The 26182-nt window shown below is 44.7% G+C and overlaps 3 protein-coding genes across 8 annotated transcripts; 1 reads left to right on the top strand and 2 right to left on the bottom strand.

Moving 5' to 3' along the window:
• Window positions 1-1075: 1075 nt before the first annotated feature.
• On the bottom strand, window positions 1076-7186 carry nol9 (nucleolar protein 9). 3 transcript variants are annotated; one of them, XM_079360309.1, is made up of 13 exons: window positions 7091-7186; window positions 5960-6493; window positions 5390-5600; window positions 5076-5206; window positions 4485-4620; window positions 4022-4118; window positions 3770-3867; window positions 3452-3619; window positions 3095-3347; window positions 2748-2862; window positions 2024-2198; window positions 1705-1838; window positions 1076-1584 (listed from the first exon to the last, which is right to left on the bottom strand). In XM_079360309.1, exons 2-13 carry the CDS (start codon window positions 6443-6445, stop codon window positions 1468-1470), a joined length of 2121 nt encoding a protein of 706 aa, XP_079216435.1. In that variant the 5' UTR covers window positions 6446-6493; window positions 7091-7186; the 3' UTR covers window positions 1076-1467. The 3 variants fall into 3 exon arrangements, with proteins under 3 accessions (XP_079216435.1, XP_079216434.1, XP_079216436.1); XM_079360308.1 differs by lacking the exon at window positions 7091-7186 and adding an exon at window positions 6887-7083; XM_079360310.1 differs by lacking the exon at window positions 7091-7186 and adding an exon at window positions 6723-6741.
• Window positions 7187-7275: 89 nt separating this feature from the next.
• Window positions 7276-12719, top strand: zbtb48 (zinc finger and BTB domain containing 48). 2 transcript variants are annotated; one of them, XM_079360306.1, is made up of 11 exons: window positions 7276-7464; window positions 7856-8577; window positions 8652-8980; window positions 9062-9167; window positions 9276-9368; window positions 9461-9547; window positions 9707-9861; window positions 10262-10398; window positions 10695-10859; window positions 10972-11060; window positions 11500-12719. In XM_079360306.1, exons 1-11 carry the CDS (start codon window positions 7452-7454, stop codon window positions 11917-11919), a joined length of 2316 nt encoding a protein of 771 aa, XP_079216432.1. In that variant the 5' UTR covers window positions 7276-7451; the 3' UTR covers window positions 11920-12719. The 2 variants fall into 2 exon arrangements, with proteins under 2 accessions (XP_079216432.1, XP_079216433.1); XM_079360307.1 differs by having other exon boundaries at window positions 7385-7464; window positions 7859-8577.
• A 303-nt stretch (window positions 12720-13022) lies between these two features.
• klhl21 (kelch-like family member 21) lies at window positions 13023-25845 on the bottom strand. 3 transcript variants are annotated; one of them, XM_079360208.1, is made up of 6 exons: window positions 24984-25845; window positions 20142-20336; window positions 18605-19687; window positions 16403-16808; window positions 15431-15503; window positions 13023-14907 (listed from the first exon to the last, which is right to left on the bottom strand). In XM_079360208.1, exons 3-6 carry the CDS (start codon window positions 19629-19631, stop codon window positions 14572-14574), a joined length of 1842 nt encoding a protein of 613 aa, XP_079216334.1. In that variant the 5' UTR covers window positions 19632-19687; window positions 20142-20336; window positions 24984-25845; the 3' UTR covers window positions 13023-14571. The 3 variants fall into 3 exon arrangements, with proteins under 3 accessions (XP_079216334.1, XP_079216333.1, XP_079216335.1); XM_079360207.1 differs by having other exon boundaries at window positions 20221-20336; XM_079360209.1 differs by lacking the exon at window positions 20142-20336.
• Window positions 25846-26182: the final 337 nt, after the last annotated feature.

The following is a 26182-nucleotide window of genomic DNA, read 5'->3' as shown; positions in this document are numbered from 1 at the left end:
TTGCTTTAAAAAGTCTGTGTTTTTTTTGCGATGTTTGTTATGAAATAAATAACTTCACAGATGTGTGTTATGTCTGACCATTCAGGTTTGTATAGACTGTTGGCAGCTCTACAGAGGGATTTCTCTTTGCACGAGGTCTAGGGGAAAACATCTGACCTGACAAAGCCAAAACAATGACTCTGCCAAAATGTGGCCGTGTTGTGTTTGTGTGCTCCCACCCTCAATAAAGAGGAGGGGGGAGAGCAGCGAACAAAGACAAAGTAAGGGGGAAAAGAGAAGGGATGTTAAAACAGACCACTTAACAAATTAGCAATTCTTCACCGCTGGAGTGGATGTTTACAACTTGATCCTCCTCCAGCCGTTCATTAGAAAGTATAAAGGTCGACAAGCAGTAACAAGCCCTTCAGATGGAGTTGGTAGTTTCTTTTCTTGCTTTTAAACCAATATGAAACATTAAAGATGTGCAGGCTCTGAAGAGATTTTATTGCATTTTTCCTGCCTGGAAAGGTCTCCTTTTTTTTTTTTTTTTTAAGCAAACATCTGCTGTTGTTCAGAGAAAAATATAGACATACATCTGCTGCCCCCTTGAGGTCAAATTGAAAGCATAAAGAAATAAAGTATTATCCAAATCGTGTCACTGGTCAAATGTAAGTCTAAAGATATTTTAAACACTGAAAAAACATATTTGCAAAACATCTTGATTGACCTGCCAGTGAAGAAGAATACTAGCTTACAACAGCGTTACTCAGAAAAAATACCGAGTCATCTCAGAAACACGTTTGTCATAGTAACAAAATACTGACCAGAAGGGCTCACTCCTTTTTTGCAAGTCCACAACTTGCTTACTTAAAAATGTGAAAATAAAAGCTAGTACAACATTAAAGTCATTGGCATGTTAGCCAATAACACAACTGTCACAAAAGTTCAAACCGCTGTTTAAGTCAGCGACCGCACTGCAATCGTTGATCGGTGTACCCATTTGAAATGTACATGGATGTGTGAGTACAGTATATGAATGAAACAAATGTCATAGTTCACATTCAAATCAAGGAAAGAAGAAAGTCTGAAGAAAAGATTCTCTTTTAATATCTGGTGGCTTTTTATTTATTTATTTTTTGCAGGTTTGGAATGACACCTAGAGAAGAGGCATGGAACTACAAAGTGTGATATTATTGTCCATGACACGGAAAACGCTGAAATTTAAATAAATGCATGAGGCCATCAGATGTACGGGGGTTGTAAGACATGATGAGTTAGTCCAGGAACAAAACGTGAGCCATGTCCTCCTGCAGAGTCTGGGATTTTTGCTGTCAGACTGATCCTTGCAATAAAAAAAAAAAAAAAAAGAAAAAAAAAGTAGTCCAGCTCAAACTCAGTTCTGAACATTAAATCGGCCAACTCTGACTGGTTTGTGGAAGAGAGGCCAGTATAGAAGGGTAACAAACTGGTGCCGAGTAGAAAAAGTCATTACATCCCTATTTGACTGGGTCTCGTCATTCCCTTGAAGACTCGCAGCTTTCCTGCCCCAGTGAGATCAAAACTGTAATCTGTTGTGATGTAGGGCATCTCTCCTTCAAAGCCAGGCTGGAACAGAGACAAAAAGGCACAAAGTCAGCTTTGGATCGTGTTGGTTCGTCACATTATGTGCTGAAGCGAGAAATAATAAATGATGTTTTCAGTGCATGAAAGAGCTCGTCTTCTGACCTGTGTCGTGAGGATGCAGGAAGGCAGTGCGAGCGCCCCCAGGAGGAGACAGTTGACCTTACGAAGGACTGAGGGATCAACGGGCGTCAGCAAAAAGTACAGACCTCGCTCCATGTCAATACCTCGAAGCACACCTGGACGCAGAATTATGCTTAATATGAGACTTTCAGACCAAAACAAATGCCCTCTTTGGACACACAGTTCTCATTTTGAACAGCTCTAAAACATCCCTACACCATGTTGATACCTCCATCTTAGCCTTATTTAAACTTATCACACTGATTTGACCGATGACGCAGCGGTCAGGTGGGATACGTACCAAAGCCCACACATGGGCAGATGGGTGCTTGTGACAGCACGACTGGGCCTCCTCTGCTTGTGATTTTCTCTCCTAGGCAGCAAAGTCCAACCAGACTGGCGTTAGCAGCATAAAACATGTGACTGGGCGAGATCTCACAATGGGTCACACCTAAAGCCACGGCTGTGTGGGGCACCTATAAATCACAGGCAGGAGGGAAAACACATGTTAACACGACGCTTCTATAAACACAGCGAAACGGCCATTTTGGATTTTTTCCCCCCCAATGCAAGTCAGTATTTGTTAGCCAGGAGCGATGACGAGTTACATTTACAGCTGATGTTGTTGATGGATGTTTTTATCGGGATGTGATCGGAAAAGGACAAAAGAATTGCTCTGTCCACCACTTCCTGTCTTCCATGGCACATCCCCCGCCCCCATCTGACAGGGAGAGTCTCCCCATGTGGAAACAATCAGATCAGGAGGATTTCAGGGGGCAGTCTGCCTGAAACACTCGAGGAATGATCCGGGGTGTGCACATGGAAACGGCCTGTGTAATAATTACATTCAAAGTGTCCCGAGTACACCTCCAAAATATCTCAGATTACTCTCCCACAAAATTCCTCTAACCTTATAAATCTGATCCTGGACCATGAAGCGTGACCAAGATAGGTTTAGATTCTGGACAAAATGTTCTCGGTGCCAATTAAAATGAGAGAGCTGCATGATGATCATCCTCCTGTACCTGGTACGGGGTGAGGCTGTGTAGAGGTCTAACTGGTCCAGGGTCAGCAGACTGCAGCTGGCTCAGGTAGGCCAGCAATGAAAGCTCTCTGTGCTCGTTAGTGCGCTGGTGTTTCCTGTCAAAAACAAAGAAAACAGTGTGCAAAAATTCATTTCAGGATTTAAAGGTCGAGTGAGGAACTTTTGGCGCCCCCCAGTGGAATAAGTTGTACGTCTTATTTCTTTGCTGATCCTGTCGTGTACATGTGAATGTGGCACCCTACATGCACTATCAAACCCCTGCACATGATACAAAACGCAGCGGCACGAGTCGACACACTTTTAACAGGCCGAGAGAGGTGCACTCACGATGTTCCTTGGCGACCCACTCCTTGAAAGTCTGATTGGACGTTGAGGTGGGTGTAGCTCCTGGGCGGGCTGTGGCTCTCTGTGAACTCGTCCAGAGCAGTCTGAGCAGGTGGGTGCGTCTGGTAGCCGTGCGCCATCCTCAGAAAGTCTGGAGTGAGGGCGGGACACTGGGTGATTCCACCGTGACTGAGCTGGACCAGGTGGGAGACCGGGAAGAAGCGGATCATGTCCACCAGCAGCTGAAAGCCGAATCCTGCAGACAGCAGACAAAGACTGATGGTCAGTGTTTAAAAGAAGTGATCTTTGTATTTCAGGATGTTGTTTCACTGATGTAGCAGAAGGCAGCCTGATCTAGACCTTTGACCCAGCCCATGGTGTTGATGATGATGGGAGTCTCTCTGCTCACGGGGCGTCTTCGCCACAAAGACTTCAGGGACTCCAGGTAGCGGTCTAGGTCGGCCTCGCAGGACGACTGACCGAAGTAGATCATCTGCTCTGGTGTGCACTGATGTGTGAAAGGAGGACCTGAAAAATAACACATTGTTGCTTTACTTGGGATGCAAAACCAGTGTCTTTATGTTTTGTTTTTTTTTTCTTCCCGGAGGAAAAGAGCAGTGCCACTCAGAGCACGAGGTTAATTAGCGCGTTGTAAAGAGCGGGAGGGTAGAAACGTACCCAGGAGCGGTTCTGTGACAGTCAACATGGACAGACATCCAGCAGGAGTGAACTCTGTTTGACCCAGGTCTCCTTCCAAATAATCCACAGTGGTGGTGCTGCAGACACAAACATTACAGTCATCATGCTCTACGTTTCTAGAATGACTGAATGTCCTCCAGGTGCTACAAACTCTGCAGTGATTGGCTACAACGACAGAGCAAAAGAGAGGAAGGAGATGATGATAAAAGCGATGCATCACTGAGAACTTACTGATTCAGTAAGGTGTTGATGAGGAAGCGGATGAATGTTGATTTGCCCACATTTTTGGTGCCACACACGAGGATAACTGGGCAGCCATCAAATTCTCCTGAAAGAACGAGACAAGCGAGGATCAAATATGAGCCGTTTCCTTATTGAAAATAAATATATTTATAACTCACGTCTTGATTATTATGACACAAAGCTGATGCATAAAAGAGAGACGCAACATGAAAGGATGTCACTTTAGAAGTCAATATTAAAGACTGAATTTTGCTGCATTGCCAGCCATGTTTAGAAACACACAAGAAAGAATAAAATAAAAGGATATTTAATCGTTATTATATCTCGTATTGGTCACAGCGGTGAATCTGAAGACAAACTTACTTCATCTCTCTCTTTATGCATTAAAGCTCACCATGTTTGTCCATCTTTTTGGACGTATAAAAACAAACAACATGTCTTTCTTGCATACCGCTGCAGGCGTTGACCACTGTGTTGAGAGCCTCCCTGTAGCTCTCTGTCATTTTCAGGCCTTCGACGTTGCTGACCAGGGGAATCATGCCCAAGCCGTTGAGTGGAGTGTCAAGAACGGCTGACAGGATTTCACTCTACAGAAAAAACAAAAACAGAAACAATCTGTTAGAAACATGCACAACTGGGAATGAGCTCAGAGTCGATTCCAAATTCACTGTACGATTGTTTCGTACCTCGCCCCCCCTCCCCTCCCCCTGCTGGTAAGCGTTCAGTTGTACAAGCACTTGTGTGTGTACACAGTCCAAAACAGCAGGTGGCAGTGTGTGCATACAAGCTGGGTTACAAATCCATCAAGAAGCAGAAAGAAGAAGAAGCCATCATCCTGCTCACTGTGGATGTTTTGGTTACACGTCTGAGCACTGCTGTGTTCACGTCTCACACGAACATGAATCGTACCGGCGATCATTTGTGTTCGCACTGATCAAATGAAGCGCACTGTGGGATCACGACGGTGTGGAATGTGAAACCTCCCTCATTGTGATTGGACTGAAATGACCTACAGTATATGTGCAGCTCTCAGTCAATTTACCATCGGAGGGCTGAACAATTCACTCAGATTAGTGAAGCTTGACAGAAAGCGGGTGAGAGGCGTCTCCATGGGCTCCAGAAGAATGATGGACGAGTTTGACTTCACTCTTTTCATCAACTTCTTCTGCAATGCTGCAAATAAACCAACAACATTCAATAAGGGTTTAAGAACACAAACTTGATCACGTTACAGAGGATTGTATATTCTCAGCTCAGGGTTGCTTCGTCAACCTGCAGCTTCAAATCTCTGATGTAATTGTTGAATAAATCCCCCACTGTCTGATAACACAGCAGCAGGGCTGCTTTTCTTTTCACCTGATGGCAAATACTTTCTTAGGATGACTGAAGCCTCCGTTCTGTCACTTCCGGTGCGATGAGAGCTTTCCATAGCTCTAATAGTCAGCGGACAGTGTGAGGCTGGAGAGAAGAGTGCATAGGACTGCTGGCCTTCTTCAATGGTGAAACCCATCACTTCCACCCGACCGTACAGACTGGTCAGCATGCACTTTCCACGGAAACACAGCGTCTGCAGCAAAGACACATTACTTTCAGTCAAATGAAACAAAGTTAAAATGGGTAACTGTGTAAATGGGTAAATATCTGTCTCAGTCATTTCCAGATCTTTAAACAAATATCCTGAAATAGAATTGAAAAGAAAATCCTTTTTTTGCAGTGACTGCAATATGCTTTTCAAAACACAACACTTCTAACCAATTAAACGTGCACTTAAAAGAACAGAATAAAAAAAAACAACAGACACAATAAAGTTACATTAAAGGAGGGCCCATAACACAATCATCACATACAGTGTAGTCTGTCTTTAAACCACTTGATCTGTTCAGTAATACAGCTGGTGGACACACTGGATCACTCTGTGTATGGTACCTCATTCTCCTGCATGACGAGCACAGCGTGGTTCTGCCGATCATCCCTCTCTGCACAGTAATGAAGGGCCTCTCCCTCCAGTCGACCCGGCCTTATATCGTCCATGTCACCCGAGCGCTCCATGCCGTTCCTATTAAAGGACTGCGAATACTCCTTCCAGTCCTGTAAGTCATCGGACTCTTTCCCCATGGGTGAAACTGAGCTGCCATTCGCCTGAGCGTAAGACTTCTTCAACCCAGACTGAGGAGTGTTTTTCTTCTTGGACTCCGAGACAGACTTTGCCTTCTTCCTCAGTCTCTTGATGGAGGGCTTTTTCCTCTTCTTCTTCTTTACTGACGCCTGGTGCTCCTGGATCACCTTGGCCATGACAGGACTGGATTGGAGGTCCGAGGAAGTGATGGCAGCCCTGCAGCGTTTGCCTCTCACATCCTTCCACTTTTGGGATGTCACCTGGCCTTTCACCTGTGCGGGTTTGCTCACCTTCATGACTTAATAATTGTTCATGTAGGTGCTGAAGGTAAACAAGGGGGGAGCCTGCAGAAAGAGGAGAAGAAAATATAGTATTATGCCATCTTAGATTGCAAATTATATTACATTTTTGTACAGTGACAACATTAATTCTTCTCAGAAAATGTCAGCTGTCATCAGAATTAATTTGGAGCTTGAGTATTAGATAGCAGATTTAAGCTAAGTTGAGCTAATTGCAATGTTTAGAGGTAAATAGGTAAAACTAGCATCATTCGTTCTAATGCCGTACACATACAGACGAGATTTACATCAATACAAACATTTTTTTTTAAAAACACGTAGTTGTTGCCTGGCAACAATGCAACGTGAACGTTAAATTCTGCGTGACTCGGGCTAACGTCACTGAACAGTTTACTATTAGCTTATACTTTCTCAACAAAATGGGGGGGGGGAACTTACCCCCAACTCGGTAGAAAAAGCACAGAGCACTAGAAATCAACCTTAAAAATTAAACAGAATTCATATAGTTTACTTTTCCCCACGTTAGTTACAAGAAACGGCCCGACTGCTAGCTAGTAGGCTAGCTTTACATGTGTGAGCCACAAACACAGACGCCGCTTTCAGTTGGTCGACTAAAACGTTACTCGGTGTGTTTTTATTTACCTAGAAATTATCTTACAACAGTTATAAACGGTTTTAAAATATAAGTAAGTATATCTAAAATAAGTAAAGGCCAAAAAGACTTTAACAGGTATTTTTTTTAGATATAAACTTTGTTATGAATGTTCAGTTTTTGTGTTAAATAACGGTCAACAAAAAATCTTTCCCGGAGTTCTGTCGCGTAACTCGCGTCACTTCCTTTTACAGTTTTTAGGGGCCTACAAGAAACGAAAACAAGGAGCTTGTAGCTGCTTTGCGTTTTTTTTTTTTTATTATTTACAGCAGACTTGAAGCACTTATTTCCAACAGGAATGCAAGCGTGAACATCCTTTTTTTAATCGAGACAGCAGATGTAAGTGTGAAGATGCTGCTGTCGGGTACGTACCTTCGCTTAGGGAGCGTCTTAAAATGTGTGCTAAGAAATAAACGTCGAGGTTGCGTAGATAGCAAGACGTTCTTAATAGTGGACATGTGTTTCTTCTTCTTAGAAAATAAACAGCAATTTAATTTTTTACTAAGACATTTAAAGAACTGGACAATGCAGGTTATATTAATCTCTCTAGGTATTCAACACTTCTTCAAAATGTTACATTTTCAGATATCTTAAACAATATTAACTCTGTGTAAATAATCCATAGCTTTAAAATGACATCAAGAAGGGCCCACTGCCACTCATTTTAAATTATTACAGTGCTGTATGGGAGTGCAAAGTGAGAAAAGTCTTGTAATAAGTGGATTTACAAACAACTTCACCTGTTTGTTCTGCAGCAGATTTCAGTAAAACAGGAGGGATGCCTGCAGCAGACAGCAGTCATGCACAGCGTGTCCTGTCCTCCCTGAACCAGCAGAGGACAGCAGGGAAGTTCTGCGATGCAACATTGAATGTAGGAGGTGGAGTGGTCCACCAGGCCCATCGCAACATCCTGGCATGTTTCAGTGAACTTTTCCAACTGCAGTCCGACATGCCCTCTGCACCGTGCACAGACGTCTGCCTTCAGGAGTGCCCAAATGATGGTCTGGAGCTGCTCCTGAACTTTGTTTACACCGGAAAGCTAATCCTGGACGCTGAGAACCTGGACAAGGTGCAGCGTGCAGCAGTCAGCCTGCGTGTCCCAGAAGCACTCGCGCTCTGTCAGCAGTTTAAGGAATCATCTGTGGATCCTGCTCCGTTGAAGCGAAAAAGAGGACGACCAAGAAAGTCTGCGCCTGACTCAACCCTGTCTTGTCCGGTTAAAGAAGAGAACTTGCCTACAGTCGAAAAAGATGAGCCCAGCTCTGATGCAGTTGCAGCCAATTCAAGCAGCACTACGACCACCACACGCTCTGGTCGGTTAGTAAAGGGTCCAAGGCGACTGGTGACTGATGAAAGCCCTCATACAGATTATACAACCCTAGAAAAAGCCTGTAGTAGCGCTCCAGCTGTTTCCATGGAGAGAGAAAGTGATGATGTTGGAGTGGAAGACCAAAACCATCAAATTGTTGAAACCGAGGTAGAATACATGAGCATTTTGCAGTAAAATGTGTTCCATAGATTATTTCTACATATTCCTTGTGCCTTTTGCAGGTTGCAGAGCTTCATATTGACCTAAAGGAAAGGGATGCTGGCCAGGCTGCTGAGGGAGCGGGAGAAGACGACAACGATGACAACGACAACGATGACGCCGAGGACTTTGAGGAGCTGAATGACGACACAGATGAAGAGTACGTCCCCATCGCAGAGCCAAGTTCTTTAGCTTCATCCACGTCAGCAGCCCGGAAACGCAGGGCCGCGATTAAAACGGAGAAAAAGGAGAGCGGCGAGGAGGTGGAGGAAGACTCCAAGAAGGACTGTGTGCGCTGTCCCGTCTGCGACAAATCCTTCAAGAGCAAATACTACCTGAAAGTCCACAACAGGTACGCAAATGTGTCTGCTGTGTTTTCCTTTGAATTTGTGTTCAAATAAATAGCGCAGATGTGTTTTTGTTTTCCCCACAGGCGGCACACAGGGGAGAGGCCTTTTGGTTGTCTTAAATGTGGAAAGAGGTACTTTAGGAAGGAGAATCTTTTGATACACGAGGTCAGAGACTGTACCAAAGTGCAGGTGAGCGAGCACCAGATAACAACATTTGTGTTCAATGCAGTGAGACGTCTGCAGCTCGAAAACAGGATCCTTTTTAAAAGCATGTCGTCAACTGTTTTCAAACCACAGACCCATAAGTGCGCAACGTGCTCGGCAACCTTCGATGGAAAAGAAGAGCTGCGTCTGCACGTCGTCAGCCACACAGGAAATATGCCCTACAAGGTACAGCCGACATCTCCCCAAACGAGAGAAAACACAACAGGTTTCACGTCAAATACAGAATTATTCAAATCGCATTGTTTCATTTCTTTCAGTGTGCAACGTGTTCGGAACAGTTCATGTACAAGAAAAACTTAACGACGCACATGATGAAGGTCCACGGTCACCCCAAACCAAACGCAGTGAGTGTCTTCCTGCTTCCACCCATCGCATAGAAATAGTTTACGGATTAAATTCAGTAAAAAAAAATCTGGTGTTTTCACTTAGGCCACCTTTGTATCAACGTCAATGCCTTTGGGGTTTTTTTTTTTACTTTGTCTGAACAAATGTTTTACTTTCAGTGCCCCCAGTGCCCTAAAACCTTCCTGACCAAGTCAGAGCTGCGTGTGCACGAAGCAGCCAAACATCGAGGAGAAAAGCCGTTTGTGTGTGAGGAGTGTGGCCATCGAGCGTCCAGTCGAAACGGCCTGCAGATGCACATTAAAGCCATTCACAGGTAGATTAATCTGTTTGACCCGACTAGACACAGACCACTGTATATAACATATAGATGAAGTTAATCCATCTAGAGCTCCCCCTGCTGACTGACTTCAGTATAGCTCATAACCCCCCCATGTACGAACAGACGAGACACATTTAACATTATACATGTTAAATCAATGTTTGTCAAACTCAGATTTTGTGATCCAGAGTTGTGTCCACTACTTTAAACTTCTTTTCTTTCATGCACCCTTTGTACATTTTGTGTTTTTATTTTTCTTTATATTTGAAATTTTTTACATTCCTAATTACTTGTCATATTTTTTTTTTTTTTTTTTTTTTGCACCAATACACAGAGACAGTTTCCTTGTATGTGTGAATGTACGATTCTGATTCAAAGAGGTCGTGCTTTACAGGAACGAGCGTCCCTTTGTGTGTACGTTGTGCGGCCACGCCTTCTCGCAGAAGAACAACCTTAACATGCATCTGCGCATACACAGCGGGGAGCGGCCGTACCAATGTCACCTCTGTGGGAAAACCTTCAGGACTCAAGGTAATCCATTATCCAGGATCGGATGCAGTTTTAGTTAAAAAAAAAAAAAGAAAGAAAAAAAAAATCTGAATATTTCAAAGATAATGTGTTTCCAGAAATCTGCAAAGAAAGACATTTAGAAAAAGGATTCTCCTTCTAACTTGAAATCCTCCCAGATTGCTTTAGTACTAAGCTTGTCTAGTTGTAGTCACTCTGCAAACAGGAAGCTAGCTAATAGCTAAAGGTGAAAATCTAAGAAAAGCCCTTTGACTGACGCAGATATAAACTTACATCTCTGACTTTTTTTTTTATTCCAGCCAGTCTGGACAAACACAACCGGACCCACACCGGGGAGCGTCCGTTCAGCTGTGACGTGTGCGAGCAGCGTTTCACCGAGAAAGGAGCCCTCCTCCGTCACAAAGCCAGCAAGCACGAGGAAGGACGCCCACACTGCTGTCACATCTGTGGTAAAACCTTCAAAGGTTCGTGACACAAAGGTTCAAAGAAGCCAAATCCATAATAAAGTTTACAAAAGTTCAGACTTCCGAATGTGTTTCCTTCTTTTTCTTCATTTGTTTGGATTTACTTCACCAGCCAAAGAGCAGCTTCGCGTTCATCTGCGGCGCCACAAAGGCGCGAGGAAGTTTGAGTGTGTGGACTGCGGCTACAAGTTCACTCGACAGGTACGCTCATTTTTTTACATTTTTTGTTTTACATGTAAAATATCAGAAAACACATTAGAAGCCCAAAGTGCTTTCTCTGCAAATGTTTATCTTCATTTATCAGCTAATAATGGGGCTCTGCAAAATGTTTGGAGCCAAAGGAAATACTTCCTGACCCATCAGTTTACTGCACACTTGTTTTGGTCTTGATCCCTAAGTGTCTGGGTCTTGTCTAGTTCTCTTGCCTCTGGTATGTTATGATCTTGGTTAGTTAGGTCGTGAATAAAACACTTGGAGAATATATCATAGAAAAACTTGAAGTTTGAAAAGTATTCGAGTATCGTCGATTGTGGCAACGTTATTGCTGATTAATCTGCTTTACTAGTTTGTCACGTGACTAAAATCCTCCGACTCGTTATGTTGAATACCGCTCTCCACCTCTTCACACGCTCTCCTCCAGGCTCACCTGCGACGACACATTCAAATCCACAAACGCACTGAGAACTACAACCCGCGGCAGAGGAAGCTGAGGAACGTGATCGTGCAGGACGTGGAGGGAAGTCCGTCGGAAGATCCCTCGCTGATCGCAGCCGAGTCGGACTTCAACGCCGAGGCCGACGACGTACAGGAATCCTCGAACCCAGCGCCGGACTCCGCTCTCGGGTCCAGCTGCGTGGTGAGGGTGGTGATCGAGCCCAGGGACGCTGTGGTCATGGAGGAGGAGGAGGAGGAGGTGTCAAACCAGAACCTCGGACACGTGGAGGCAGCAGACGCTTTCTCTGTGGCGGAAGTGATGCAGCAAACGCAGCTGGACAGTGAGGAGTACGAGTCCACCATAGACATGGAGGGAATGGTTGAGAACATAGAGAGTAAGATCTGACAAGCAAAACCCGCTCAGACTGACGGAGAAGACTTCCCTCCTTCGTAAGAAGCACTAAACTTTGACCTTACAGAGAAGAGAAGAAGCTCCAAAAAAACAAAAGCCTTTGAATTCCTCGTCAGTAGACGAGGAGAGAGCAGCTTCTAGTACATCAAGTGAACTGCATGCTTCTGACGGCTGCTTCAATGTCACACGTCTGTGTCCTGTGTTTTTTTATATTCTGCCTCTTTTGATCAGTTTGAATCTGGGGAAATAAGAATCAGATCTATTTTTGGAAAGTATCAAATGTGCTGGAAAGTTACTGGTAAATACTTAAAAATGTCACTTCTGGATTCTTCAACCAGAAGCCTGTTAGCTTAGCTTAGCTTAGCTTTATTAGCACAAAGGATTGACATGAAGAAAAAGATCACCTGGATGAAATGTAAGAAAGCATGGCCTGTTCCCTGTTTTTACATTTAAAACAGTCAAAACTCCCAGGTCACATGTTTATAGAAGCTCCACGGCCGAGCCGTCGATGAACAACAAAGAAAATATTCCAGAGCATGAAGCGCAGGAAGCTGCCGAGGTGTTTCTTCACATGGACTTTGGTTTTGTGCTGACGCTGGCAGCGTGTGAACATAAAGCAGTACGCATCATCTCTTCTTCTGATCATTGTCTTTCACTGGCTAACGTCCAACTTTGAACTCTGAAACATTTCCAATGAACTTTTTTGTCTCATTTTTCTGCACGTTAACAACAGCCTTTAATAAACTGAACCATGTGACGGGAGTGGGAGTAATAAAATGACCTTGGAGGAGTCATCGATCATGAAGCTCTAATGTGGGCAAAGGTTCTCTGTGGAGCTTTAGCGATCAGTGATGGGCTGATTAAACATAAATAAGGACGCAGTTAAAGAGGCCTTTTCATTCTTCTAAACCAATGGAGATGCTTTCAGTCTATTCATTTCTTTTACTTATAGATCTACGTTGAGGGAGAAAATGATTTAATATAAGACCCAGGTCTTGTTTGTTCACCTGAAAACTCCAGCGGGCATCTTTAGAGTTTGTTTTCAGACATCACAGCATCCTTTCTATGAAATAAGACACCACACACGTTTGTTACTATAAGTTCAAAGAGAAAGATTTATACGTGAACGCATCAGATTACCCATGCTATTTATAAAAAAAACTAAAAAAAACTCACACTCAGCTGCAGCTACAGTCCAACGTGTATGAGAAACACATTAGCAACATGCTAACAGCTGATCTGATAGCCACACTGTAAACACTGTACACACACAGTATGCACGGCCAATCATCACTGGAGATACAAACAGGATTTCACATCGACAGTTTGTGTGAAAACTGAGAAAACATCAACACGTAACACAACATGAACATTAAAGGCAAAAACTGTTTTTCATGACGACAAACTGAGATGGGTTGTTTTTTTCCAGTTTTGAGCAAAACAAAAATCACAAACGACGATCGTGTGTTACTAATCGTGTGAAGCATCTGCGACACCTCGAGCTACCACGGCACAAATGTAGATCCATAAACATAACGTCAAAACGTCTTTAAGTACAAAGTCCTTCATGCATATTCTTCAGGCGGACGAGGCCTATTGGCTAACGTGTTTATGACGCTGGCTATCAGTTTGTGATTGTCATGTCTTTAAATGTAAACAAATTCTAAGTGTGTGTGATTTATTCCACTCCACGCTGTAGGACTAAAGGCGGATATAAAAACAAACAAACACACGTGTGGTTTGTCGGGGAAGAAAGGACCGCCTCTCTGCGCGGCTCGAAAGCGGCCTCGGGTTCAAACTTGCGGCTCGTGTTGTGTCAGAAACACGAACCTGTCAGCGTGCCGTGTTTGACGGACGCGATCGACGGCGTCACGCACGAACACGGAGCGAAGGAGCCGGGTGGTCAGATCTCCTCGGGGGGGTCCTTCACCTGCATTTGCGTGATGATGTGGCACGTTGTGATTGGCTGTATGTCAAAGAGGGCGGGATCTGTATGTCTGGATGTCTCGTGAAAGAGGGACAACTCAAACATGAAGCGTCCAAAATGTTACTCCTGATGAACATTTTACGTCAGAATGCATTTAATCGTACTTCAGATTGATTATTGGAGGCGCGACCTCCATTCGATTTGAAAGGGTTCTAATACCCCCCCCCCCCATGTACGTTAAGTTAGCGGGTGAAATCTGTCATCTCTCTCGTCTGTGGGAGTGTCGCCGCTCCGTTTGAGCACGTCATCTTTGAAGATGGACTCGGACAGCGCGAGGTGACGTTTCACTTCCACTTTAAGATACAATCGCACAGCGAAGCCCCGCCTCTGATTAACAAGGCGAGGACGAATGGTTCTCAAAATCTGTTGGAGGAAAAATGTGCAGAAAGACCCCAACCGTCATGAGTTAGCTTCTTTGTTGTTTTTTTTTAAACTGAAATGATTGCTGTTTGATTCCACTTGGACCTAAAGACTGGACCCTGAGGACTTAACGGTTTGGTTTGGTTCACTTCCCGTGTGTCTCCTGTTCCATCGATGAAACCTCTGGACAGAATCCATCGTGGACCGAGCCCAAACTGGGCTGAGAACCAGCGTCCTTCAGAGGAGTTCTAAGCGTGACAGTCAGGTGGGTCAGAAGGAGTCAACCTGACACCAGACTTTCAGTGTGCCGGGTTCACGTCCTGGTTCTGGTTCTGGTTGAGATTGTTGTTGAGGTTCTGGAGCGCTTGGTGACGTTGGTGCCGGTGCAGGTGGATGGCGTTGGACTCCGGCGTCTCTGCGGGTTGAAAAGCGCTCGACACCTGAGGCATGAACTGGCGGAAGATGCTGACGCTGCCGTGCCAGAACGTGGGCTGAGGGAGCCGCCCGGCCAGAGTCCACGCGCGGGTGTTCGGGTCGTAGACTTCGACCACGTCGGACAGCTCGAACGTGTTGTCGTAACCTCCGGAAACGTAGATTTTACCTCCCAGCACGGCCACGCTGCCGCCGACATGGACCTGAGAGAGGAAGAGAAGAGAAGTCAGCGGATGGATGATCAACCATTAACGGTTGTTTTAACTCAACACACACCCGACCAATCGGTGCCCTCGACATCGTAAACACTCAGGAGATCAGGATTCATGCTTTTATTTGTTCTTTCATGAAGTTAGCTGTTTCTGTGATCATCTCTTTTTCAATAAAGCCAAAGAGCTCTACAAATAAAGTATTTTCATATTATTAAATAAATACAACAAGAAAAATATTCATTATTTAATGTGGACAAAAATGTGACAAAGAGGAAAACAAGAACTCAAGTAAGAGAAGAGGTCATGGTGTACTTGAAGGATTATATTTCTTTACACATTACTTATTGGAGTGGAATCATTCGTCTTTGAATTTGTTTCAGGTTACGTTATCAAAAAGTTTTTCCCATCATCAACAGGGCTTTCAAAGATTTTGCTGCGTTCACGCGTCCATTCATTTTCTCTGCATTTGGAAAACGACAAACCAAGGAGGAGGAGACAGATGTGAAAGACAAACCTGCGTCATGGGACTGACTTTGTCCCACTCGTTCTTCTGAGGATTATAAACGTCCACCTCGGCCGAGTCGTCTCTACAAAGAGACACAAAGCAGAGTCACCATCACGAGCAGTTCATGCTTTGAAAACACGTCGTCATTATTTCTACTGAAGACTTTCTTTACATGATTTGATCCCTCTCATTTTATGTGCTCTTATTTTGAAAGGACCCATTGAAGGAAAATGAACAGAGAAAGCTAATGATGGGAGTACAGCAGCGCCCTCGTGTGGTGTAACATCAGAATGACAATTGACAACACGCGTCTTCATCATCAAGTAAAGATGATGTTGAGACTTATTTCTACTTATTTATTTTTAAAAAAAAATACAGTGGACAAACCAGACACACTGATTTGACATGTGCTTATCTGCAACACTGGTCCACAGGCGGCTTTTGAAAGGATAAAACGGTGACATTATGACATCATATGACATCATTTCATGGGGACTTTAAGGTCCAAACTAAAGATAAACAGAAGAAGTAGGATGGAAACACTTTCTCCTTCACAGCACAACCTAAAAGCAAAGAAGAGATTAAGAAAGTGATTCTGAAAAAACAAACTCAGGTGTATGAGACGCACTTTTCACACCTGTGTTATTCATGTTAAAGTTGGTTACTTCCTTCTTACAGGTGCGGCCATTAGAGCAGTTTAAAATGCTGACGGGTGCCATAAGCTGTGCTGGGACACAGAGAGGACTCGGGTCTTTTCTCCGTCGTGCGTTCATGAAGTCACAGCCGGAGAGTGTGGATAAAGCTTGTGGATTGAATTGAACAGACTCCTCAGTTGAAGACAACATGTGAGCAGAAGGTGGAGGTGGGCAGCGTGACTCGCCGGCTGAAAGGCTGCACGTTGTGGACTGGGACTGGACATGCAGGAAGACAGTGAGGCCCCCCCCCCCCGTCCCCCCTCCCTTTCTGCAGATCTAAACTCACCTGATGAAGTAGATGAGGCTCTTGAGGGTCACGGTTTTGGGAGTGAAGGACCAGGGTGGAATCTGTCCACAGCTCACCATGGACCAGCGGTTGGTTTCGGCGTCGTAGCCCTGGATGGCCATGGCGTCGTCCCCGGTCAGGGAGCCGATGGCGTACAGGCGTCCGCTGCAGGTGGTGGTGGAGCAGTTGTCCATGGGGTGAAGCATGGGCGGTAAGGCCTCCCAGCAGTCCAGGGCGTGATCGTAGCGCTCGGTGCTGTCCGAAGCCACTACGTACAGCTGACCTTTGAGCACGCAGGTGCTGTGGTACTCGCGCGCCTTCAGCATGGGCGACACCTCCGTCCACTCGTTCACACTCGACTTGTAGCGCCACACGCCGTCGTAGAGGCGAGAGCCATCAGAGCCGCCTGCAGGACACAGACGAAGTTTATCTGATTATCTGACACCATGATTTTTTTTTTTTTAGGCTTTATTTAAAACGATGTCAGTCGTTGTTTTCTTTCATCCCGTCACAAACTGTACGTTCTCTTCATGTCTTTTTTTACAACTAAATCTGCTCCGCCCCCAGGACTCTCACTTCACACCGCTTAGGATTTTTATCTCCAAATGTAGGACCTTATTTCTTTCACGTTTCATGATTCTCCGTCTCTGTCTCCGATCTGTCCAGCTGCAGGGATTGAATATTAAACTGTTGCATAAACGAGTATCTCATATCTTTGTGAATGAAATTGTATCCGAGGACATAAAAACGTTGTCTGCCTCTCAGCATCATGCAACCAGCTGTTATTTCTGTCCCCGCGGCGCTGAGCTAACGCGGCTAAATTTGTCCTATTGCAGGGAAACTGGAGCTGGGCCGGCGAAAGAATGAGACGATTCTCTCAAAGGGACGTCGAGCGGTCGGCCGCTGATGAAGACGCTGCTGATGACTCCACCGTGGTGTTTTGGCAGCACACCGTGTCCTGCCTCACTACGCCTCGCTCCCACATGGAGCCTCAGAGGCTGCAGGTTATTTATAATCCTGACGCACTTTTTCACGAGGCGAACGAGCGGGAATGGAAATGTACCGACAGCAGCGTTCACACGACTCTGAACCTGATAAACACAACTATTCTGTTTGTCTGTGTCTGTGTGTGTGTGTGTGTGTGTGTGTGTGCGTGTCTTTCCTTCACAACGTGGGACATCAGAGCTCTGATTTCAAGAAGAACACAAGATATTGGTTGAAGACTTTCTTCATCATAGCAACAAAAAACACAAGTCCGATCACCCGATAAGTTGTTTTTCATGACGATAAAAAGCAACAAGCTCCTTTGGAAATTGCACAAAAATATTGGCAATAATATATTTATAATGATATGAATATTAGACAGGGTAACCTGCACTGCTCTTCATCTGTTTTTAAAGGACGTAAAAGTAACTTCTGTTTGTTTATGAGACGGCTGGAGAAACGCCAGTATATACCGTGAAAATCAATGGACATCCAATTCTCTCTCTCTTTTTTCCCTCTCTCCCTTTTCGCTTCCTTTTCTCTCTCTCTCCCTTTTCTCGCTCTTTTCTCTCTCTCGCCCTTTCCTCTCTCTCTCTTTTCTCTCCCTCTCCCTTTTCTCTCTCTCTCGCCCTTTTCTCTCTCTCTCTTCTCTCTCTCTCGCCCTTTCCTCTCTCTCTCTCTCTCTCTTTCTTTTCTCTCTCTCTCGCCCTTTCCTCTCTCACTCCCTTTTCTCTCTCTTTCTCTCGCCCTTTCCTCTCTCTCTCTCTCTCTCTCGCCCTTTCCCCTCTCTCTCTCCCTTTTCTCTCTCTCTCTCTCTCTCTCTCTCGCCCTTTCCCCTCTCTCTCTCCCTTTCCCCTCTCTCTCTCCCTTTCCTCTCTCTCTCTCTCTTTCTTTTCTCTCTCTCTCGCCCTTTCCTCTCTCACTCTCTCTCTCCCTTTTCTCTCTCTTTCTCTCGCCCTTTCCTCTCTCTCTCTCTCGCCCTTTCCCCTCTCTCTCTCCCTTTTCTCTCTCTCTCTCGCCCTTTCCCCTCTCTCTCTCCCTTTCCCCTCTCTCTCTCCCTTTTCTCTCTCTCTCTCTCTCTCTCTCTCTCTCTCTCCTTCATGCAGTCTTTAGGTGAAAACATTTTAACACTGACATGAGGGACAGAGGTTGGGCTTGTTTTAAACCACCTCGGGTCTCTTGGTCTCGGCACTGGGACGTGTTTGAAGCTCTTCTTACCTGAGACATACATGTCACTTCCGAGTGCAGCGATACTGTAGCCTCCTCCCAGGTGATCAGGGAACTCCGCCAGGTAACGCCACTGTCCAGTCTGAGGGTTGTAACAGTCCACGGTGACCAGCTCGTCACAGTCCTGATCACAGCCTCCGACCACCACCAGGATCTCGGCCAGTCCCGTGGACGGCCGAGGCCTCATGCGGTGGCAGGGCCTGTCGTGGCGGTCGTACTCGCACGACTGGAAGCTGCGCGCTTCGTTCACCATGCGGAGGCAGGTGGGCGACAGGTAGACGAGCGGGTCGCTTTCGACGTGCGCCAGCAAGAAGAACCTCCTGACGAACGGCAGCCGGACCTGCTGGAGCAGCTCGGGCCAGTAGTGCAGCCGCCGCTTGAGATCAGCCTTCACCCAGCGCACGGCGATCTGATACACCGTCTCCTCCTTGTCCACGCACAGCTCGTCCTCCGACACGAACTCCAGGAGACGCTTCCAGGACAGTCGCTCAAAGTCCGTCCCCTTCGCCAGCTCCATGATGTTTTTCAGGACGAAGCGGCGAGCGCTGGCCGCCAACCCTCGGCAAGCGAAAGCCTCGGCGAAGTCCTGGATCTCCAGGCAGTTTGACACGTCGAGCCGCTGCTCCAGGAAAGCGCAGCAGGCCTCTTTGACCGAGGGGAACTGAAAGAGATCCGCCGTCTTCAGCAGCACGTCCACGTTCTCCTGAGTGACCGTGACCCGTCCCGTGTAGCAGAAGTCCACGAGCAGGCCTAAAAGCTCGGCCGACACCTCGTGGAGGACCACCCGGTCCATGGCGCTCTCCCTCAGAGTTCCGGCGAACATGGCTCTGAAGTAGGTGCTGGCGGCGGCCAACACGGTGCGGTGGCAGTGGAACTCGCGGCCCTCGGCGCACAGAGTCACGTCGAAGAACTTGCGCTCGGCGCGGAGCTCGTGGATCCCCCGCAGCAGGTTGAAGGCGTGGGCGGTGTCGAAGAAAGGAAGGGTGGAGGGCTGGCTCTGCAGGACCGGTTTCTCCATCTCTCCTCTCCGGGTGGCTGGATGTCTGCTGGACGAGCTCAGAGGGAAGTTCTCATCTAAAAACAGAAACATTCATCGCATCAAGACAAACCACTGGACGCAGGGAGGGAGGAATAAATAAAACATCTTTTACATTTACAGCACAGTTTTCCTAAAAAGCAGCGAACGGATTCAAAAGGCTGATGTGACAGTTCTGCTCAGAAACAATCATTTCATGGTGAAAGGACAAAAAGTCTCTCAATCAGATCGACTCCTTGGAACAGCTCGTGTGTATGTTACAAAACAGGAAACCGGCTTACACACTTTGATTTAAAGGAACGAACACGTTAGCGTTAACGCAGCTGAGGTGTACAAATTTAAACATCTCTAAGACAAGATAATCCTTTATTCAGGAGAGCAGAAGAATGTCCCACAGTGCAAAACATTTCAAATAAAAATAAAAGTGTAGAAGAAGAATCTGCGTCAAAATAATGAACGAGTTCGTAAAACATGCATCGGTTGAAAGCGAACCTCGGAGTCACATCTCTTCAAGCAAACAGCAAAGTGTCCTGGGTGAATCAGCACAAGGTCAGGAGCTATTGGAGCGTACCTGGGAGCAGAATCTCTCGGAGCGTCTTAAAGAAGTCAATCCAAGCCGAGGCGTCTTCTGTCCTCGTGAAAACACAACACAAGTGTGGAGAACACGAGCAGCAGCTCCTCACTCCTCTGTAAGAAAGAGAGCTGGCTTCAGCTCCGGGGCTATAAATACTGCAGCAGTGACCATTTGCAGACAGTGTTGGGGAGGGGGAGGGGGGGGGGGGGACACCTAACAGGCTGAAGGGGGCTTACGCTCAGTGGAGAGCGTAAGCCCCCTTCCACGTCTCTGTGTCCAGTCAGTGTGAGGAAGTGTTCTCGGAGAGACACGCCATCGTCACAAACAAACCAAAACAGAGCAGTGATTTTGTAATGAGGATGATTTAATATCTGTTATGACACTCAGTCAGCCAATGTGAACATATGACATGAAGATAGATAACAGAACTACTGGAGGTCAAGACAAGTTTATCACTCTTTTATTTTTACAGTTTTATTTTTTTTAGTTTTAAAAAAAGGTTTAGTACAGGGACTCATATCAAGACATTTCATTTGGGTCAAAGAAATAATTTTATGAGATTTTTTTTGTTTTAAGTCCTAAACTGTTTACTTTTGAACAATATTTGAGGTCATTCATGACTCTGATTGAAGTCAAGCTGGTTCAGGATGGAAGACTTGGTGAAGTTTGGGGAGCAGAAAATGACCTTTGATGACGGTGAACACAGCGTGGATTTAAAGGCCTATCTCAAACGCTTGACAATATGTGGAGATGATCATTCCAGCTCGAAATACACACACACAGGTTTCTGCTTCCACTCATTTGTTTAAAGGTTGTCATGAAGCCCCCCCCCCCCCCCCCCGCACCCTGGCCCGGCCCAAGGACTTAACACAAATTCCTCATGAGGGTTCAACAATGCAGCGGTGCAGCGCAGCTCTGCGAGGGATCAGAAGTGAACTCCTGAAGGGCAGACGGGAGCCGACGTGCTGAACGTCTGTGGAAGAGATCGTGTGCATGCTCCACGGGATGATAGCATTTCCTTACATAGACCGGGGAAAAGCTTCCCCTTCACTCTTTGATTTCTTACTCCCACTGGCCTCGGTTTCAAAAACTCTGAACGTTCTTTCATAAAAGTCATTCAACTAGAACATTCATCCTCGAGCAACAAGTTTTCACAGAGAACAAACTGGAGCCTGATGGGACCATCGGAGTCGATCTATCTGTCATGATCGAACATGTATCAGAGGAAGAGATCAGCCTTTTTATTGGGATCACTTTTTTTCTCCTCCTAATGTCGGTCTCCAGCCCTAGAATCGAACCGCCTAGAATAAATCTCAGTGTCTCACGAGGTCGTCAACATGTTAAATGCTTCAATGCTGTGATACCGTGCGGTCTGAAACGAAACAAGCTTCATTATTTGACCCATCGATAGAAACAAAAAGCGTCTCAAGTTTGTTTGGTTATCTTTGGTGTTAAAAAGAAGAATCTATCAGCTGATATGTTTCAGTGAGGAGACAGGTCAGGATGTGCTTTAACCCCTCGATGCCTGTTGTTGTGAATTTGCATCAAACAGCGTCTGTACTCCTCCACTTGATGATGCACTTTCAGTACATATATAGGAAACTTCTGCAAGCATTAGTTTGTCATAGGACCAGTCGGGGACAGAACAACATCCGTTTGATGTGCTATGTATGTGCTATCCTTATGTAATATCTATTTATGTACTATTTTTATGTAATATTTATTTATGTGATTTTTTTCAAATAAACATTCTCAACTTCATTTAGCATCGACTTGACAGCAGAAACACACAGAAAAAATGTTTTAATACTTGGAAATAAATTCAGGTGTCAACTTGTTTTACTCGTGTCATATGTAGGTTTAAAGTTCTGGTATCGTGACTGAGCGCCTAGCAGATTAAAAAATCCAACAGTCAGAAGTATCGATCAAAGTTTAAATCATCTGTAAAAAGACGTGACAGACGCGTCATCGCACAGAGGAGGGCAGAGACGGGACGTGCTGCTGTGAGAGAGAGCAACAGCCTGAATATACACTGCAGGTGAAAGGGACGCTGTCATTAGAAAACAACAGCAGCCTGTCAGCAGCTGGAGCCCAGCTCATGACCTGCACTCATTATATTCTGGAGAAAAACCCTCCGAGAGTCACCACGATGTGAGTCACAGCCGAGGAGCTCGACTACCTTTCTTGGTTAAAGTGGACGTGATCGTCAGCGATTGTTTCTATTCCTGGACACAGTTGATGATGTCCGTCTGTATTTTGGAACTGCATCCTTACTACTCACTGACTCTTTCGTTAGCCGTCAGGGACCAAACGAGCCAAATGTATCACAGTTCAAACATTCGACAACAAGACAGAGAGGTCACAAGAATACACGAGAACCTGAGCCGACAAATGTCGATTTCCGGGAGTCGCCGGGCCCCGTAAATATATCATTTCATCCCGTACAGTGTGCCAGAGGGATAGAATATCAAGGCACCATCAGGGACAGGACGTCTAACAGGTTTGATTTTTTGGCGGGTGAAAAAAGAAAAATATAAACGTCATCAAAAATTTAGTTTTCCACTTAAAATAAAATAAAAAAATAAAATAAAAAAATTAATTAATTAATTAATTTAAAAAAATATATATATATATAGACACACACACACAGGATTTATTCACAGAGAGAGTGACTGTCCACACAAGCTTGGTGTTTATTTCCGGGCTGTTCTGTGGATGTAAACAGGGTAAATCAACAACAGGCTCAGTTTACATGAACATGTTTACAGTGTTTCCGTATCTCTCTGTTTGAATGATAGTGTTGCCCCTTGCTGGTGCAAATTTGCAATTACCGTTCGTGACATTTACATACATATGGAGTTCAACTCTGTTTTGCATTTCTATCATCTCCGTATCACTCATCATAGCTCTCCTGTTTGCAGAATTACCCTGCAGGAACCTGGCGATTAATCATTGGCAGTCGTTCAGTTTGCATGTTCAAAGCTTTGCATGTCAAAGTAGTGCTGCATGATGGAGAACATGAACAGATGCTGGAACAATTCAGACTTTAATTTCAACCGTGTCGACTCATTCTGCAGGATAACCGTGCTTAGATCTGTGTGGTCAAGCACGGCACCGGTTTGCACACATGAACACAGAGACAGCTGGTCTCGCCGCTGTCGCTCCAGGCTGCTGGGGCCAAGTCAAGTGTCGCACCGGGGGTGACATAAAACCCCTGGTTCCCCACAGCTGAGGCTGGCCTGGCCATATTAAGGCAACCACGCCAACACACTCATCTCATCCCCCCCACAGAGGAGGGCCCGACACACTGACAGCAACAACACTCAGATAAGAGGACGAGTGAGAAAGGAGGAATTCTTCACATAGCGCTGCCTTTAGAGAAATAACTGCACTGGGTAAATCTGGCAAAAATTTCAAACAAAAGCAGAGAACAATTTAGAACAATTCTAAAAGTTTGTCTGACATGTCTTTGTTTATCTTTCCTCGATATCATAACCTTGTGACATTTTAAGGGCCGTAGAAATAATGAGAGGATCATCCAAATTGCAATCTGGCAAAGGGCAATATCGAAAGAAATAATTTTTGATAAACTTAAAATGAAGTACTGCTTATCCTTCATTAAATCAAAACAGATGAGTTCTATAAAAAAAAAAGCAACACGTTTGTGCAGGTCTGCCATTTGTATTGTCTCCTTTGTAGAGACCTTTGTAGGGGGCGGGGCTTATTCTATTTAAAGAGACACACACTCAAATGAAGTGTTCTGAGAGAGCTGGTTTTTCAGGGTCACAAATCTCCTCTGGTGCTTGATTCATGTTTTATTTAGACCAAAGCACAGCACAGATGTTTCATTTAGAGCACAGACTGTTTGAAAAGATCAAAAAAGGGTATAATATGTCCTCTTCAAAGTAGGACTTTGAATTGTGATGCAATATTTTCATACTGTTTTAATCCTCCTTTGGCTCAAAGAAAAGCTCTCTGGCCTACTTTATCCACTACAGTGCCGTGCTTAAGTGTCCTTGACCGACTTAGTGAACTCTGATTAGGTCAAGTAAAACTTCTTATGACTGAGCTTAGCCTAGTCTGGATAAACAGCCAAATGAATAAAGCAGAATTCATTAATCCTGTATTATGAATACATTCTAGCAGCACCCAGGAGGCTTGTTTCATGTTCTGTCTCACCAGGGGTAATATAAAACACAAACAACAATGAGCTTTTTTCATCTGCCTCTGCATACCTCTAATTCCTGCTCCCGTCAACAAGAAGAACAGTTTTAGAGTCTATAATAAACATTTGCATTATACAAGCCATAAGGCTGCACAAGGAGGCCTCTGTGTCACTGTCCTCCCTCCAAACACATAAAATCATCAGATTTTAATGTAGCAGCTCATGGTGGATCGTAGCTCAGGAATTTGTCAAGTGTACCAACATTATAAGTGTTTTTTTTTTTTAAATACTGCTGTTAGACAAATGTTGAGCAACTTTCTCTCCGGCCAGCCTCATCAACGTTCTGCTTTAACGTAACCACGACAACCGTTGACGTCGGTATGCGCGTGCTAAACACACGTACGAAAAACACGTATCTCCCGTTTCGACGCGTTCAAAACATGAAAGAAATGTGTTTTTTTTTATGTCTTAAAATGAAGGCAGCACACGTACACATTACAGCTAACTTACAGTCAATGTGTCCTCGGTCTGTTCGGGAAAAAATAACGACATTTTTAAAAAAAAGACAAAAATAATCAACTTAAAAGCAACTTACCAGTGTTTGTCTTCAACTGGTTTTAATGATTCAACAAGTAATGCGTGTTAACATGACACATGTCGGGGTGAAATGAAAGTTTAACGTCGCGGATCTGCTCGGCCTCCTCTGCGCCATGATACCATGCAGTGTAATGAATGCTGCCTTCACGGGCTGTCGGAAATATTTGCTTTAGATAACGAAGTCTTTATTCGTTGGACATACAGTCATGCCATGGTAATAGCCCATCTCTATATACACATATTAAATTTGAATAAAAGCACGAACCACCCACATGACATGAAACCCACTATTACTAGGCTTGGTAATGTTAGGGCAGACATATGAAAAATCTGTTTAAAAAAATAGTTTTTTAACATTTATTTGGGCAACCTGGGTGTTTATCGACACACACAATTTGAAATAAATCCATCCAGTTCTTTATTTGTAATCTACACAAGTCTTACCACAAAATGCTCTGTTTCAAATTTTCTCAGTTTGTAACATCACAAGTTGGATTCTGGTACAAAAATCCCCAGCCCTGGTATCTCCTCCCATGGACTCCACCTCCAGAGCAAAACTTGTTGCCCAAGTCTGCCATTTTTTACTGTCCCTACAGAGAAGGGATGTCTACTGGGACAACTCAGGGGGTGGTCATTGTATTTAAAGAGACACACACCAAAACAGAGCATTCTGAGAGAGCTGGTTTCTACAGGGTCACAAACCTCCTCTGGTGCTTTTTTACAGTATTTCAAAAGGTAAAAAAAAATCTGATATTGTTTTGAGTGGTAGTAAGCAATGACCAAAATAATCTTTAAACCAGCCGATCAGACGGTTTCAGTCAGATGTAGTTCTTCCATCACTCCATGATACAGTTCAAAATACTAAAGACTGGATACGAGTGCATGCTACCTCTCTGTATTTCATTCCAGGATGCTTACATAGACCATGAATGTAAACTCTATAAATCATCAACTATGCCTTGCAGTGTTGGCAGATAATTACTTTAAAGTAGAACCTGACTTCTTTCCTCTGTCCCTATTTGAAAAGTAAATGTTCTCTCTGAGGAGAAATAAAACCAATTATTCATGCAAATAAACGTTGCGAATGATGTGACGTGTGCAAGTCTTTCCATTTCTAAGTGACTAAACGAATAAAACTCTTGCAACATGTGAAATTGACTTTTAAATTCAGACTATCCCCATCTGATGGTATAAACT

Source organism: Symphodus melops (genome assembly GCF_947650265.1).
Source record: "Symphodus melops genome assembly, chromosome: 13".
In the NCBI taxonomy this organism is placed as follows: domain Eukaryota; kingdom Metazoa; phylum Chordata; class Actinopteri; order Labriformes; family Labridae; genus Symphodus; species Symphodus melops.
Note: the sequence above shows the minus strand (reverse complement) of the source record. Positions and strands in the feature narration are given on the sequence as shown.

Bases quoted from the DNA above. Each gene is read 5' to 3' on its own strand.
- nol9 (XM_079360309.1), bottom strand. From the start codon at position 6,445: ATGAAGGTGAGCAAACCCGCACAGGTGAAAGGCCAGGTGACATCCCAA. The intron at 4,621-5,075 runs GTAAATTGACTG...TTTTTTCTGTAG, and splicing joins AATTGTTCAGCCCTCCGATG to AGTGAAATCCTGTCAGCCGT. The intron at 4,119-4,484 runs GTATGCAAGAAA...TCGTTCTTTCAG, and splicing joins AGTGGTCAACGCCTGCAGCG to GAGAATTTGATGGCTGCCCA.
- zbtb48 (XM_079360306.1), top strand. The intron at 9,862-10,261 runs GTAGATTAATCT...CGTGCTTTACAG, and splicing joins CACATTAAAGCCATTCACAG to GAACGAGCGTCCCTTTGTGT. The intron at 10,860-10,971 runs GTTCGTGACACA...TTACTTCACCAG, and splicing joins CTGTGGTAAAACCTTCAAAG to CCAAAGAGCAGCTTCGCGTT.
- klhl21 (XM_079360208.1), bottom strand. From the start codon at position 19,631: ATGGAGAAACCGGTCCTGCAGAGCCAGCCCTCCACCCTTCCTTTCTTC. The intron at 16,809-18,604 runs GTAAGAAGAGCT...TGTGTCCTGCAG, and splicing joins AAGTGACATGTATGTCTCAG to GCGGCTCTGATGGCTCTCGC. The intron at 15,504-16,402 runs GTGAGTTTAGAT...GTCTCTTTGTAG, and splicing joins AGCCTCATCTACTTCATCAG to AGACGACTCGGCCGAGGTGG.